The sequence below is a fragment of the Grampus griseus genome (genome assembly GCF_964374135.1).
Source record: "Grampus griseus genome assembly, chromosome: X".
NCBI classification, from domain to species: Eukaryota; Metazoa; Chordata; class Mammalia; order Artiodactyla; family Delphinidae; genus Grampus; species Grampus griseus.
The window spans coordinates 86,877,159-86,891,471 of NC_138999.1; the positions used below are offsets into that span (position 1 = coordinate 86,877,159).

The 14,313-nt window shown below is 41.7% G+C and overlaps 1 protein-coding gene across 1 annotated transcript in view; it reads right to left on the reverse strand.

Moving 5' to 3' along the window:
• The window catches only part of TRMT2B (tRNA methyltransferase 2 homolog B), a gene marked incomplete at its 5' end in the record, with an annotated part of 86,002 nt that extends 80,265 nt beyond the window's left edge, over positions 1–5,737 (reverse strand). The window contains 4 exon segments of the mRNA XM_082646851.1: positions 1,176–1,199; positions 1,201–1,282; positions 1,982–2,128; positions 5,676–5,737. Coding sequence (XP_082502977.1) covers positions 1,176–1,199; positions 1,201–1,282; positions 1,982–2,128; positions 5,676–5,737 — 315 coding nt within the window.
• Positions 5,738–14,313: the final 8,576 nt, after the last annotated feature.

Below are 14,313 nucleotides of genomic sequence, written 5' to 3' on the forward strand. Positions count from 1 at the left end.
CACCAGCACTCACCTCCCCTACCAGTTCTTTTAAGGCAGATTTATCGCAGAAAGCTCTTAACTTTCAGGGATATGGGGATGTGAAATAGAAAGGGCATGTCTCTAATAAGCAGGAGACTGCTCCCAGTACAGAAAGTAACATAAAATGATAACAATGATGATGACGACGATGTTGACAACAATGATGATAATGAGACCAGCAGCACCAGCATCAATATTTATGAAGTGCTTACTAGGTCTCAGGCATATGGCTTTTAGAGGAAGAAAGCTGGGGGGCGGGGAGGTTGATTCCTAGCACTATAATACAATGACTACTCACCAAAAAGTATCCCCAATTAATCTTATTTTTTAATGCCTTTTTTTAAATTGAAGTATAGTTGATTTACAATGTTGTGTTACTTTCAGGTGTACAGCACAGTGATTCAGTTTTATATGTATATATATACATATACATATATATATATTTTAGATTCTTTTCCTTTATAGGTTATTACAAAATATTGAGTACAGTTCCCTGTGCTATACAGTAGGCCCTTGTTGGTCATCTATTTTATATATAGTAGTGTATAAATCCACTGTATGGATTTATAGTGTATGTTATAGTAGTGTATGTTAATCCCAAACTCCTAATTTATCCCTCCCCCACTTTCCCCTTTGGTAACCATAAGTTTGTTTTCTATGTCTGTGGGTCTATTTCTGGTTTGCAAGTAAGTTCATTTGTATCATTTTTTTTTGATTCCACATATAAATGATATATTTGTTTTTCTCTGTCTGGCTTACCTCACTTAATATGATAATCTCTAGGTCCACATTGCTGCAAATGGCATTATTTCATTTTTTGTAGCTGAGCAATATTCCATTGTGTATATATATACCACATCTCCAATTAATCTTGTGATCATGCTCTGCATCAAAGGCTTCCAGTAGCTAGTGGCTACTGTGTTGGAAAGTGCAGCTATATATGAAGCAGCAAGAACACTTGCTACTCACACACACAGAGCTATAAGAATAACCCCCAAAAAAAGCAAGGAAGAAAGGAAACAGGCATTCGGATATAAGGCTCTAGAGTTTGGAAGACATAACTGGCCTAAAGTGAAAATTTCAGAGTCATTAGCATATTGAGTTTAAGGACACGTTGGGGCATCTGGGTAGACCTGTTCAGCCAAGCTTCCTACAAGTCTAGCACCTGATAGAATGGAGGAGTGAAGACTTAAGCTGGGTACCTACCTTGAGCTGTTCTTCATGGCTCAGCCTCCAGAGTGGCATCACAACATCAGCCAGCCTTGAATAAAATAATCCAGGCACCTCATTCATTATCTAAATATGTACTGAGCACCTACTACGCATAAGTACTTCCTGCCACCATTTGCTCTGGCATTTTACTTATCATTCAGAAGACCTAACTCTCAGGCCCCTGGGGAGATGGAGTCTGGGAGGAGAGCCCATTTTGGAGCTGTCTACTTAACAAAGCCGAACAGATGGGCAAACCTAATATAAGAAAAATCCAGATTTATCAGGAGGTAATTAATCATATTATAAGAAGGCTTCACTGTTGCGTTCCTTTAAATAGCTCACCTCCCTAACACTTTTAAAATATAATTTGATTTAGAAAATACAGTTGTTGCATAAAATGAGGTATATTTGTGTTTGCATGGCTGCGGTGGGACTATTCATTTCTAATTCATCTCATCTCTAAGTCCCTGGTTTTCAGTATACCTGTCCTGGACCTTTTGAGACACAAGGTCCCAGTTAAATATTCTCTTTCTGCCAAAAACACACATAAAGGCAAGGAGAACATTTTCTGCAATCACAAAGCATTTCCACCAACATTCCTTAGATGTCTTACGTTTGCCCTGGGTATCCTACCTGAGGTGCCCCCTGAATCCCTGCAAATGCCACACTGTACGTCAGGCATACAGAATTTCAGTAGGCCCAGAGATTCAGATTTGTTAAGGGGAAGGGATATCACCCTGGGCCTTACCTTTCCTGCCAGGAATCATCTAGTGGTCCAAGATGTCTTGGTTTCTTCTGACTTTTCTGTCTTCTTTGACACTTCTTGGCTATCATGTGGGTGAAGTTTCCCTTACATGCTGAGCCCAGAAAGAGTTGTGACCAACCTGGAGGTTTTCTGGCACACCAGGGGAGCAAATAATAATAGCATCTACCTTATAGAGTGGTTGCAAGAGTTAAATAAAGGATAATAAAAAACACTTAGCACGGTGCTGGGAAAACTGGACAGCTACATGAAAAAGAATGAAATTAGAACACTCCCTAACACCATACACAAAAATAAACTCAAAATGGATTAAAGACTTAAATGTAAGGCCAGACACTAAAACTCTTAGAGGAAAACATAGGCAGAACACTCTATGACATAAATCACAGCAAGATCCCTTTTGACCCACCTCCTAGAGAAATGGAAATAAAAAACAAAAATCAAAAATAAACAAATACGACCTAATGAAACTTAAAAGCTTTTGCACAGCAAAGGAAACCATAAAGAAGATGAAAAGACAACCCTCAGAATGGGAGAAAATATTTGCAAATGAAGCAACTGACAGAGGATTACTCTCCAAAATATACAAGCAGCTCATGCAGCTCAATATCAAAAAAACAAACAACCCAATCCAAAAATGGGCATAAGACCTAAATAGACATTTCTCCGAAGAAGATATACAGATTGCCAACAAACACATCAAAGAATGCTCAACAGCACTAATCCTTAGAGACACGCAAATCACAACTACAATGAGGTATCACCTCACACCAGTCAGAATGGCCATCATCAAAAAATCTACAAACAATAAATGCTGGAGAGGGTGTGGAGAAAAGGGAACCCTCTTGCACTGCTGGTGGGAATGTAAATTGATACAGCCACTATGGAGAACAGTACGGAGGTTCCTTAAAAAACTAAAAATAGAACTACCATATGACCCAGCAATCCCACTACTGGGCATATACCCTGAGAGAACCATAATTCAGAAAGAGACATGTACCACAATGTTCACTGCAGCTCTATTTACAGTAGCCAGGACATGGAAGCAACCTAAGTGTCCACTGACAGATGAATGGATAAAGAAGATGTGGCACATACATACAATGGAATATTACTAAGCCATAAAGGGAAACGAAATTGAGTTATTTGTAGTGAGGTGGATGGACCTAGAGTCTGTCATACAGAGTGAAGTAAGTCAGAAAGAGAAAAACAAATACTGTATGCTAACACATATATATGGAATCTTAAAAAAATGGTTCTGAAGAGCCTAGGGGCAGGATAGGAATAAAGACACAGATGTAGAGAATGGACTTGAGGACACGGGGAGGGGGAAGGGTAAGCTGGGAAAAAGTGAGAGGATGGCATGGACATATATACACTACCAAATGTAAAACAGATAGCTAGTGGGAAGCAGCCGCATAGCACACACAGCGAGATCAGCTCAGTGCTTTGTGACCACCTAGAGGGGTGGGATAGGGAGGGTGGGAGGGAGACAAAAGAGGGAGGAGAAATGGGGATATATGTATATGTATAGCTGATTCACTTTGTTATAAAGCAGAAACTAACACACCATTGTGAAGCAATTATACTCCAATAAAGATGTTAAAAAAAAGCACTCAGCAGAAGATTAAATAGACAAGATGTTTGTAAAGCTCTGAGCAGTGTCCAGTGCCTGGGAAAAACTCAGTACATGTTAATTACAACTGTCATGATGTTTAAAGACAGTATGGGACTGAATGGGGGTGGCAATATTAAAGGAAGGGAGCAGGGGGAAGGAATAGTGGGAATAACTATGAGTCAAAAGCTGGAAGAGTTAGAACAGGTGGAGGGCCTCACTTTGGAAAGAGGAAGGAACCCCTCTTCCTCCCACACAGGACTCTCTGTTGTTGCCTATTTACCTAATGGTGCCTGATCATTGATGTTTAACTATTTTGAGTACCCAGGACACATGTATGGACTTGGCCAGACACCTCACTGATCTGCCATGAAATTACCTTTTTGCCCTTGCCCTCTACCTTGGATTTCATCCTAATGTTAAGTCATACCTTAATTCATAATGAAATACATTTCAAGTCCAACATATGGAATAGGTTTATTAACAAAGATTCTTCCATGGACTCAATGCAACCAAAAATAAATAAATAAATAAATTTATTTTAAAAATTAAAAAGATTCTTCCATGGCTCCCTCTATTACTGTAAAATTAGTATGCATGATCACTACATAATTTAGAGGATGCTGACATGGGTGCTGTAATATTTAGCCCATACAGTATTTTGTATGTTTACAAAGTACTAAAGAAAGTAACTGTCATAGCTTGGAAGCATTCTGAGGATTTCAAATTTCTAACAGAATAAATTTAAGCTGGCCCGGAGTTCAGATGTTAACAATAACACACACCACCCAGCTCCCAGGAAGGGACAAGTCGTTAAGAACATGGGCTCTGGGGCCATGTTCTAATCCCAGCTCTTCTTCTCACTAGCTCTGACTCTGGGCAAGTTACTTAAGTGTTATGAATCTCAGTGTCACCATCTATAAAAATATGACTGGTAACACCTACCTTTCAGGGTTGTGGTAAGAATTAAATGAGCTCATATATAGGAAGCACTCAGGTCTGTGCCTAACACAGCAGCTGTTCAACATGTGTCACTGCCCTGCCTCAGGCTCTGATTCGAAGTGTGTCACCTGACTTCTTTGCGCCTTAATGTGTCCAACCTGTAAATCTGGTGAGATATAATGCATGCGAGTGCTGTGAGCGTAAGAACAATTACGTGGAAACTTAAACAACGCACACACGCAAACTCTCCTAACCTCAGTGCCTGCTGGAGTGTGGTGAACTTAAGGCCCACTCAGGACCACCTGTTAATACTACCAAATGTGTGACCTGTGGTAGACCTTTTTCCAAGGTGAGACAGATGTGTATATTTGAAAAGCAAAACCAGAGAAAGGAATGAGCGAAGGGGCAGGAGACAAAGAATAAAGAATGGTACGGAGAGGGGCACTGAGGAGGCCCACACTACAGGTGGAGAGAGTGGTGCTCTTCCAGGAAAGGGGCCCTGTCCCTCCAGCTGGCAGGGAAGGAAGAAGGAAACTGCAGGCCCACTGGGGGTTGGCAGAGGGGCAGGGGAGCTGAGGAATTTGAGTACAGCTATCTCTATCCCATGATATTTAGACTTTTTGTGAGTGTGGGCCCTCTCCCTGGTGACTAGCCACCATGACTGTGCTCCACTTGCCCTGTACCCCTTGTCCTTCTACATTTCTCCAAATGGTCAGATATAGTCTACAATAGGACTCTACTATTTCAGGGTGCCAACCAGACATCTCTCCTGGTAAAGAGTCTCTCATCATACTTAGTAATTTCTCAAGTGAAATATAGTTTTCAAGGCAGTATAGTAATACCAGTCAAAGTGAGTTATATTTTGTTTTTATAGTGTTTCCTGTTTTAAATAAATGCTTGGGTTAAAAAAAAAAAAGAATGTGACAACTGCTCTATTTCTGCCTCAGGAATTGATCAGAAAGAGACCCAAGGTCCAGAGCTGCCAGAGAGCAAGGTATACTAACTCTCTAGGGCTGAATAGCTAACCAGCCTGAAATGCTCAGAGAGGTTCAAAGCAGAGACTATGTAGTAGGTTTAATCCTCACAGAGCCAAGGATCTCCTTGGAGCAAATGTTCACCCACGGAAAAGGATCCTGCTTACACTCTCCGTTCACCCTTCTTGCAGCTGGCCTGGCCCCAGACATGGTTCCTGGCTAAACCAGACGGACAGATGGGTACTGCTGCGTCCTGACTGCAGCCCACGTGCAGTCAGGTCCTTCCTTCCCCCACCAGACCCCCTTCACCAGCCCTTCCATCCCTCTCCTCTTTGGGCAAGTTCTGCCCACCGTGTTTGTAAGAAGGGTAACGAGGAAGAGACACTAGGAAAGGCTACCACTGAACTTGGGCGGGCTGCAGGGCCAGAAGAGCCGACAAGGGGAACAGGGGGAGGTCAGAACACAGGCGGAAGCAGAGCTGGATGCGACCACAAGCAGCCAGCGTCCGGTCGTCCCCTCCCCCACCTCGCCGGCCTTCCCAACTCCCCGCCCAGGAGGCAGCTTGGCGCAGTAAACAGTTTTCTCTACCGCAGGGGATAATTCGGGTTTTCGGACACTCCACGTACCCCTCTTACCTTCGTAACCTATAAATCTTCTTACAAACCGGAGGCGGTTAACGACAAAATCAGCTAAGGGTCCACATCGCAGCCGCTGGGGAAAGTCACTTCCTGGTGCGCCCAGCGCCTCTACTCCCGGAACAGACGCGACGGGACGCTGGGCTCCCCCGGCTGGCCCGACACCTGGAAGCTTGTCTCGTGAGCCCTTCCCCCGACTTTGTCCCGGTGCTTCTCTAGAAATCTTCCGCCAAAGAACTCTTTGCGCTAAGGCCCGGCGCCTTCACTTCCCAGCGACCCCTCCGCGCGGCCCCGCCCCCTGCCTGCTCGCCTCACCCTCCCATTGGTGGATCTGGATAAATCTCCTAAATCACTTAGAAATTCTCACTACTGTAGCGTAAACAGCGCTACCTCTATAGGGGTAGCCTACAACCAAAAGAATAGTTTTCTAATGGTAGAATTGCAGGCATCAGATCCATAATGGATTGGAAGATTGGGAGAGGAAGAGCGGGGTGGCTTCCTCAAATCGCAGCATTGAAGGATGCACACGTATGTGCTGTAAAAAAAATTGTTTTTATTCTGTTACTTTAACAGAATAAAATTTACAGCAAAGTGAATCTACATTTTATGACGCTCGATTTGTATCCTTAATAGTAATTGGGCTTAAATGGAAAACACTTTATAGTCAACATTTCAGTTATTTATTCAAAGCATAATATGCCTATTATGTGCAAGGCAATGAATGCATTAACCCTATGAGTACAGCAGTAAGTTAAACAAGGACCAATAACTCACATAACAGCAAACATTGTCAGCCTGACCAAGGTTCAAAGCACAGATCTGCCACTTATAAGCTGTGTGAATTTGGGCCAGTTACTTAATTGCTCAGTGCCTCATTTTTCTCATCTGAAAAAATGTCCTTATCAATTGTACCTACCTCACTGGGTTTTGATAAAGATTAAAGAAGTTAATGCATGCAAAGTGCTTAGAACAGAGTGAGCACACACTCAATAAATGTTAGCTATTATCATTCAAAAATAATTGTATATACTGTGTGTATATATACACACACATGTGCATATATACCTTTTTTTAAAAAAGATCTTTATACGATGTGTAAAATAAATAAACTACAAGGATATATTGTACAACACAGGGAATACACCCAATATTTTATAATAACTTTAAATGGAGTATAATCTGTAAGCGTTTTGAATCACTATGTTGTACACCTGAAACTAATAGAGTATTATACATCAACTATACCCTAATGAAAAAAATTTTTTAATCCACTAAAAAAAAGAAAAGAAGAGAGATCTTTGCTTCCCATTCTAAAGACTTGAGCAGGTAAGTGCTTGACTCAGATTGTGGCCTTCCTAACTGCTCTAATGGCTCTTGAGCAAAATTGGAGTGCAAACCACTGCTTCAGGTTTCTAGGCCTGCACTGGGCTAGCAAGTGAAACCAGGCCAGAGAGTGTGCTTTTGGGTCTCTTCTCCCTTTCTCTCCTCTTAATCCCCTCTTATTCAGAAAGCCAGCTCTACTCCTTTCCTCACCTCTTCTTCCCCTTTCTTCTCCTTCCCATGCCCTTCTGCTCCTTTATAATTTCTCATCTTGGCATCTTTTGTTGTGCCTAGCCCAGAGCCAGGTGCCCAATAGGAGCTCGATAAATATTTGTTGAATTGATTTGAATCCCACCTTGTCTACTGAAAGGAAAAGGGCATATCTTCGCTCACCCCCACCCTCACCTGCTCTGAGCATCCAATCGAATTCATTTAAAGCAGGTCTGTCATTTGAGAAGGCAGAACCCTGAGGGGTGACCAGAGAAAAGAGATTAAGGAAGCTATAATGTAATTACTTAGCCTTAACATTTCTATATATATTTAATCTGATAAACCATGTTCTTCTCTACAAGTGAAATCATTACATTTGTAAGAGGGGTAAAATATCCCATATTATAGAAAAGTTTAGACTCGTCAACAGGAAAGTCAATAAATGAACATGTCATAGGTGATAAGAAATATTGTTGAATTAAATAAGAGCCGAAACCAAGATAACCTTTGCTTAACTTTGTTACCAGCAAACCAAATCACTACAAAGTGAAATCTCTAGAAATTTGTCAAATATTCTCATTTTGGACCAAAGAAAGGATTTCTGAGAGGCTAAAGATTTCATTAGCTCTCAGAAATAACATGTATTAAATCACTTGGAAAAATAAATAAACAAATAAAATCACTTGGCAGTTAGGGCTGATTTGGTTGCATTAGCCGTGTTCTTCAGGTGTGCTTCCCAGGCCTCTAGGCCTGTGTTAGAGGCCATGAGGGATAGACATAGCCTGCACCCTCGAGAGTATGTGACCTGATGGAAAGACAAGGCTCACAAAGTCAGAATACACAACCATGGGCTTTGGTAATTCTAGAAAAGCAGAGGATATTCTTGGTAGTCAAAGAAGGAAGAGAATGAGAATTGAATTAATGCATAGAATTTTAATCACCTGAGAGGAGGTGGGGGCTGCAGCATGAAAAGAGGAATGAGCAAAATATATGTTCAAGGCCCAGGAGGAGGCAGGCCCGGCTGGAAGGGACTGTGGTGCCAAAGTCAGTGGAGATCAATAGGTCCAGGAAGATAAAGGGCCTGGAGCCATTCATACTGTATTTTTATACTTTTGGGCAGCATTAAACATTTTTATTAAATAGGAAAAAAAAAAAAAGAAGGGCCTGGAGTTGTAGTGCTGGGATGAGGGGTTTGATCTAGTTCCCTTAACAACAGGCAGCTAGTGAAGAATTTTTCATGAGATGTTTCTGGAAGTGAACTTTAGCAGCTGTGTTTAGGATGGATTTTAGGGTGTAGTGACTTGGAAGCTGAAGGAGACTGCTATAGTCATCCAGATGGGAGGTGCTGAGTCTCTGTACTAAGGCAGGCTACACTGCACTTTGCAAGAGTTTCTCAAAATGTGCACAGGGGCCTGTGTGCAACGTAATCATCTGGGGTGATTGTAACACATGCAGGTTCCTGAGCCCCACCCCACACTTACAGAATCAAAATCCGAGAGGGGTAGGGCCCAAGAATATCTGGGTTTTTAACAAGCACCCCAGTGATGCCCGTGAAAATTTGAGCCCTACTACCAGGCATCAACTCAAATTCCAGATGAATTAGTTGAAGGTCAAAAAAATAAAATAAAATCGTAAAAGCCCTAAAATAAAATATAGATGATTATACATCTGAAATTTGGAGGCAGGAGAACTTTAGCAGTGGGAAAAAACCACCACATACATAGATTTTACTACATAAATCTGACAAACTTCTATATGACAAAAATATAATTAAATTCAATCATAAACAAACAGAAAAATATATATGACTATGGCAAAAGGTCATTTTCTTTATTGTATAAAGAGCTATATAAACTGATAAGAAAAATCCAATGACCACAATAGAGACCTTGGCAAAGACATGGAGAGGTAATTCGCAGGAAAAGAAACATAACTAGTCAAAAAATGCTTTGTTCTACCTCACTAATAATGACAGAACATGCAAACTATACATCAAGTAGATAATACTATTTTATCTATAAAATTGATGAAGATTTAAAAAAGAACTGATATTCCTCAAAGTAGACCATGGACAGTGAGGCAGATGCTCTCATGCATTGCTGGTGGGATTGTAAATTGATACAAACTTCCTGGAAAGCAATTAGAATCCAGAGCCTTTAAAATTTTTATACTATTTGCCCCAGAAATTCCACGTCTAGGCATCTATTCTAAAGAAATAGAGATGTGAACAAAGATATATGCCCAGAGGCTCTCAAAGTTAAAAATAAGAAACCATCTTCAAGGTCCAACATTAGAAAAATAGAGAATGGTTATGTAAAATATGGTCTGTCCATAGACTATTAGACACAAAATTATGCTCATAGTATGGTGTTAGAAGTCAGGATGGCATTACCTTTCTGGTGCAGGGAGTGGCTGGCAGGGGGTATGAGGAGGCTTCTGAGGTGCTGGTAGTATTCTATTTCTTCATCTGGGTGCTGGTTATAAAGATGTATTCACTTTGTGAAAATTCATTGTTATACTCTTCATATGTGTGCTTTTCTGTATGTGTTACACTTCAATAAAAATTTTAACTTAGGGCTTCCCTGGTGGCTCAGTGGTTAAGAATCTGCCTGCCAATGCAGGGGACATGAGTTCGAGCCCTGCTCCGGAAGATCCCACATGCCGCGGAGCAACTAAGCCCGTGCTCCGCAACTACTGAGCCTGCACTCTAGAGCCCGCGAGCCACAACTACTACTGAGCCCGAGTGCCACAACTACTGAAGTCCATGCACCTAGAGCCCGTGCTCTGCAACAAGAGAAGCCACCCAATGAGAAGCCCACGCACCGCAACGAAGAGTAGACCCCGCTGGCTGCAACTAGAGAAAAGCCTGCACACAGCAACAAAGACCCAATGCAGCCAAAAATTAATTTAAAAAAATTTTTAACTTAAAATTGTGTCTTTGAAAAGTTTATAATGACATAGAAATATGTGTAGAAGGCAACCTTAAGTGAAAAGGGCAGGGTAAAAAATTGTGCATTCAGTATGATTTTAAATTTGTAAAGAAAAGAATGCATTGGAAGGCAATATGCCAACTGTTTTCAGTGGTTGCTTCTAGAGAGTAGGCTTGGGGTGATCATTTGCAATTTTTTTCCATTTCTGTACTTTCTAATTTTTTATACAATAGACAGTCATTACATTGAAAATTAGGGGGGAGAGAAAAACACCTAAAATATCAGAGAAAAAAGTGACTTGATGAATCTTGGTGAAGCTCCCATAGTCCAGTATATGGAACTGAGAACTAGATTTCATCAGTTCCCGTGGAAGTGATTTAGACTCTGAGGGACTAATTTACACTAAGCAGATTAATAGGAGACTGGCTTACGAGCCAAATGCCAGTGAGGAATACAGTATCTAGTGACTGACATATTCTTATCTCCTGTATAAGGTTATACCTACCTACTATTGATGTACCTGTGAAACCAAACTAACGATCATTTGTAGTTTGAATATATGGAGCTGAATGGTTTTGAGGGAGCTCTTTGGCTGGGTTATTTGTAACACATTTTACCAGATCAGTGTTCCTGTTACTTGAACAATGCTGGATAAACACTGACACTCCAATGTTCTTTTTCCACCATCTCTAACTAGTTGCCAGAATCTTCTGTCATTACAATATTAACTGCCTCCTAGCCTCATTACATGTCACAGTTGCCAAGGTAACAGCTCATCTTACATGAATTACATTCCAGGTTGGTAGCTCCCAGGTGAGATATTGGGAAGCATCTTAATCTCATCTGCAGTATATCTACAAATTATATTTACAAGAAGCCACTTCGGGGAAGAGTCACAGACAGCTAGTTTCATCCACTGTGAGCTTTTATTTTTTTTTAATTTTCAGTTGAAGAGTCTATCATTTCCTGATTTATGTGTCTAATTTTTTCTAAACTCTACCTCTTAGGTTTGGAGATACACATTACTTTTGGGGCCCTTCAGTTCCCTGATAAACGTTAAGGGTTTTTGACAATAGTACTTAGGAGAATGGCACTGGCACTTACTTAGGGAAATCAGGGAATCTTTTGGGAGAGGGAGATGATAGTGCAACATCGAGTGAAGATCCAGTGGGCATGTAGAGAAAGAGTTAACATAATAGGAAAGCTCTTATGTTGGAGGTGGGAGGAATTACCCTGGAAACTGTCACCAAACTACCTAGCTACCTTTATGTTCTGGTTTCCAGGGTAACACAGATATTTACTACCTCACATTTACATGGCTAGTGCTAATGTTCATTTTCTGACTTAATAAGGTCTCAACCCTTTGCTTTTTATAGTGTTGAAATTTGCAATTCAATGTCAGTATCATCCCAGCACTGACAGTCATCCCTTAGATCTAGATGTAGAGAAATAACATGGGGACACCTATCCCATGTCCTGCTCTACATTGGAATGCCATCAGTACATGAACCTTGGCTTCATGCTTGGGACTCAGCACTGAGGGCACAAATTCTACAAATTACCTAGAGGCTAAAATTTCAGTCCTTTCCAAATCACCATCCTCAGCAAATGCTCAATAATAAAGAGACTCATCTCTACTTTCTTTCCTGATGCTATGTACCTGGATTTCTTTTAAGAGCCATTATTAGGCTGAATGGAATGGTAGAACTAGACTGCTTTTAGGCATGCACCCACTTTTATATTCCATGATTCTGTGAAGAGACTGGTAGATGAAATACTTTCTGCCCCATTCCCATTGAGTTGTTTAAGATACACTATTTGGTTTCTGATCTTATAATTAGGATCTTTTCCAGAGGAACCCAATCACATTGGAAATGAAAGTTGATTATCCAGAACAGCCAATATAATAATAATAATGAGTATCCAGGGCTTCCCTGGTGGTGCAGTGGTTAAGAATCCGCCTGCCAATGCAGGGAACACGGGTTCGAGCCCTGGTCCGGGGAGATCCCACATGCCGCGGAGCAACTAAGCCTGTGCGCCACAACTACTGAGCCCGCGCTCTAGAGCCTGTGAGCCACAACTACTGAGTCCACGTGCCACAACTACTGAAACCCATGTGCCTAGAGCCCATGCTCTGCAACAAGAGAGGCCCCCCCAGTGAGAAGCCCGCGCACCGCAACAGAGTAGCCCCCATTCCCCACAACTAGAGAAAGCCCGCTCGCAGCAACGAAGACCCAACGCAACCAAAAGTTAACTAATTAATTAATTTAAGAAGGTAATGAGTATCCAACATTTACTGAATCCTTACTTTGTGCCTCCCACTGTGTTCCGTGTTCTATATGCATTATTCCATGTAAGTACCTATTTTACAGATAAGAAAATTGGCGGCTGTATTTTATAGATGCGATAACTGAGACTTAGAGAAGGATCAGTAACTTGCCCCAGGTCACACAGTAAGTGATGGAACCAGAACTTGAATTCAACTGTCTGGTGCCACATCTCCACTCTTAATCCTTTAACTTTCGGCCAGCGGTTCTCAAATTTTGATGCCAGCATGCATCAAAATTCCCTGGAGGGCTCCTTAAAACACAGATTGCTGGGTCCCATCTCCAGAGATTCTGATTCAGTAGGTCTGGGGCAGGGCCTGATAATTTGCATTTCTAACAAGTGCCCAAGTGGTGCTGATGCTGATGCTGCTGGAGCATAGGACCTGCACTCTGTACTCTACTGCCTCTGGTCAAGAGCAGAAGAGCCTACAGCTGAAATGAAGTACAGGGGGCTTGTGCTCTCCTCATGGCTCAGTGCTCAGGGATCCTGGGGATGTTCTGATCTGCAGGTTTCAGTCACTACCTCTGCCACTCCAGGAAGACCAGACAACTGACTAGAGACTCCACCCTGGGGGAGTACACAGTGCATAGGCTGCTTTCATAGAATACAATATTTCTGGAAAGAACTGGACATATCCTGAGTTAGGCTCAGTTTCTAACTTAGTCCTGACAGCTATAAAAACCTGCTGCATGTATCATGTGATCTTGGTTCTCCTTTGGAAGTAACCTGAAGGGTTAAAATTGAAGCTCAGTATTTGCTGAGTATAGCTACCTGTCAGTTGGGATTTTGATATAACTCACACATTCAGTCTGAGGCTGCGGAGGGGCTCGATTAGCACCACTTGTGAAGCTGAGGAAAGAGCCATTACCTTGCAAGCTCTCCTTAGAGCTGGTTGTTCACACCTACCTTATAAAGAACACATGTTACCTACAGTAGACAGAGGCACACGTTGAACATAACAATTACCCCACCATAACGTTATTTCTCTTTTCATTTTTTCCACCATGTGCCTTGTAGTTTCCTGAGATACAGCTGAGGCCGCTGAGTTTCAAGGCAGCAGAGTGAGGTGTTCATTAGTGTAGCTGCACACTAGAATCGCTTGGACAGCTTTGTAAAAATACCAGTGCTGGGAACCCCCCCAGACCAATTAAATCAGAGTCTCTGCAGATGGGCCCCACTAATATGCATTAAAAACACATTTCCAGGTGATTCTAATGCTAACCAAGTTTAAGGACCAATAATGATCCAAAAATATAGGCTCTGCTATGGGGCAGACTCCACTTCTAGCTCTGCCACTTAGGAAAAGATGGCCTAACCTCTCTGAGCCTCGCTTTCTTCCATCTGTAAAACCTGGCATAATAAT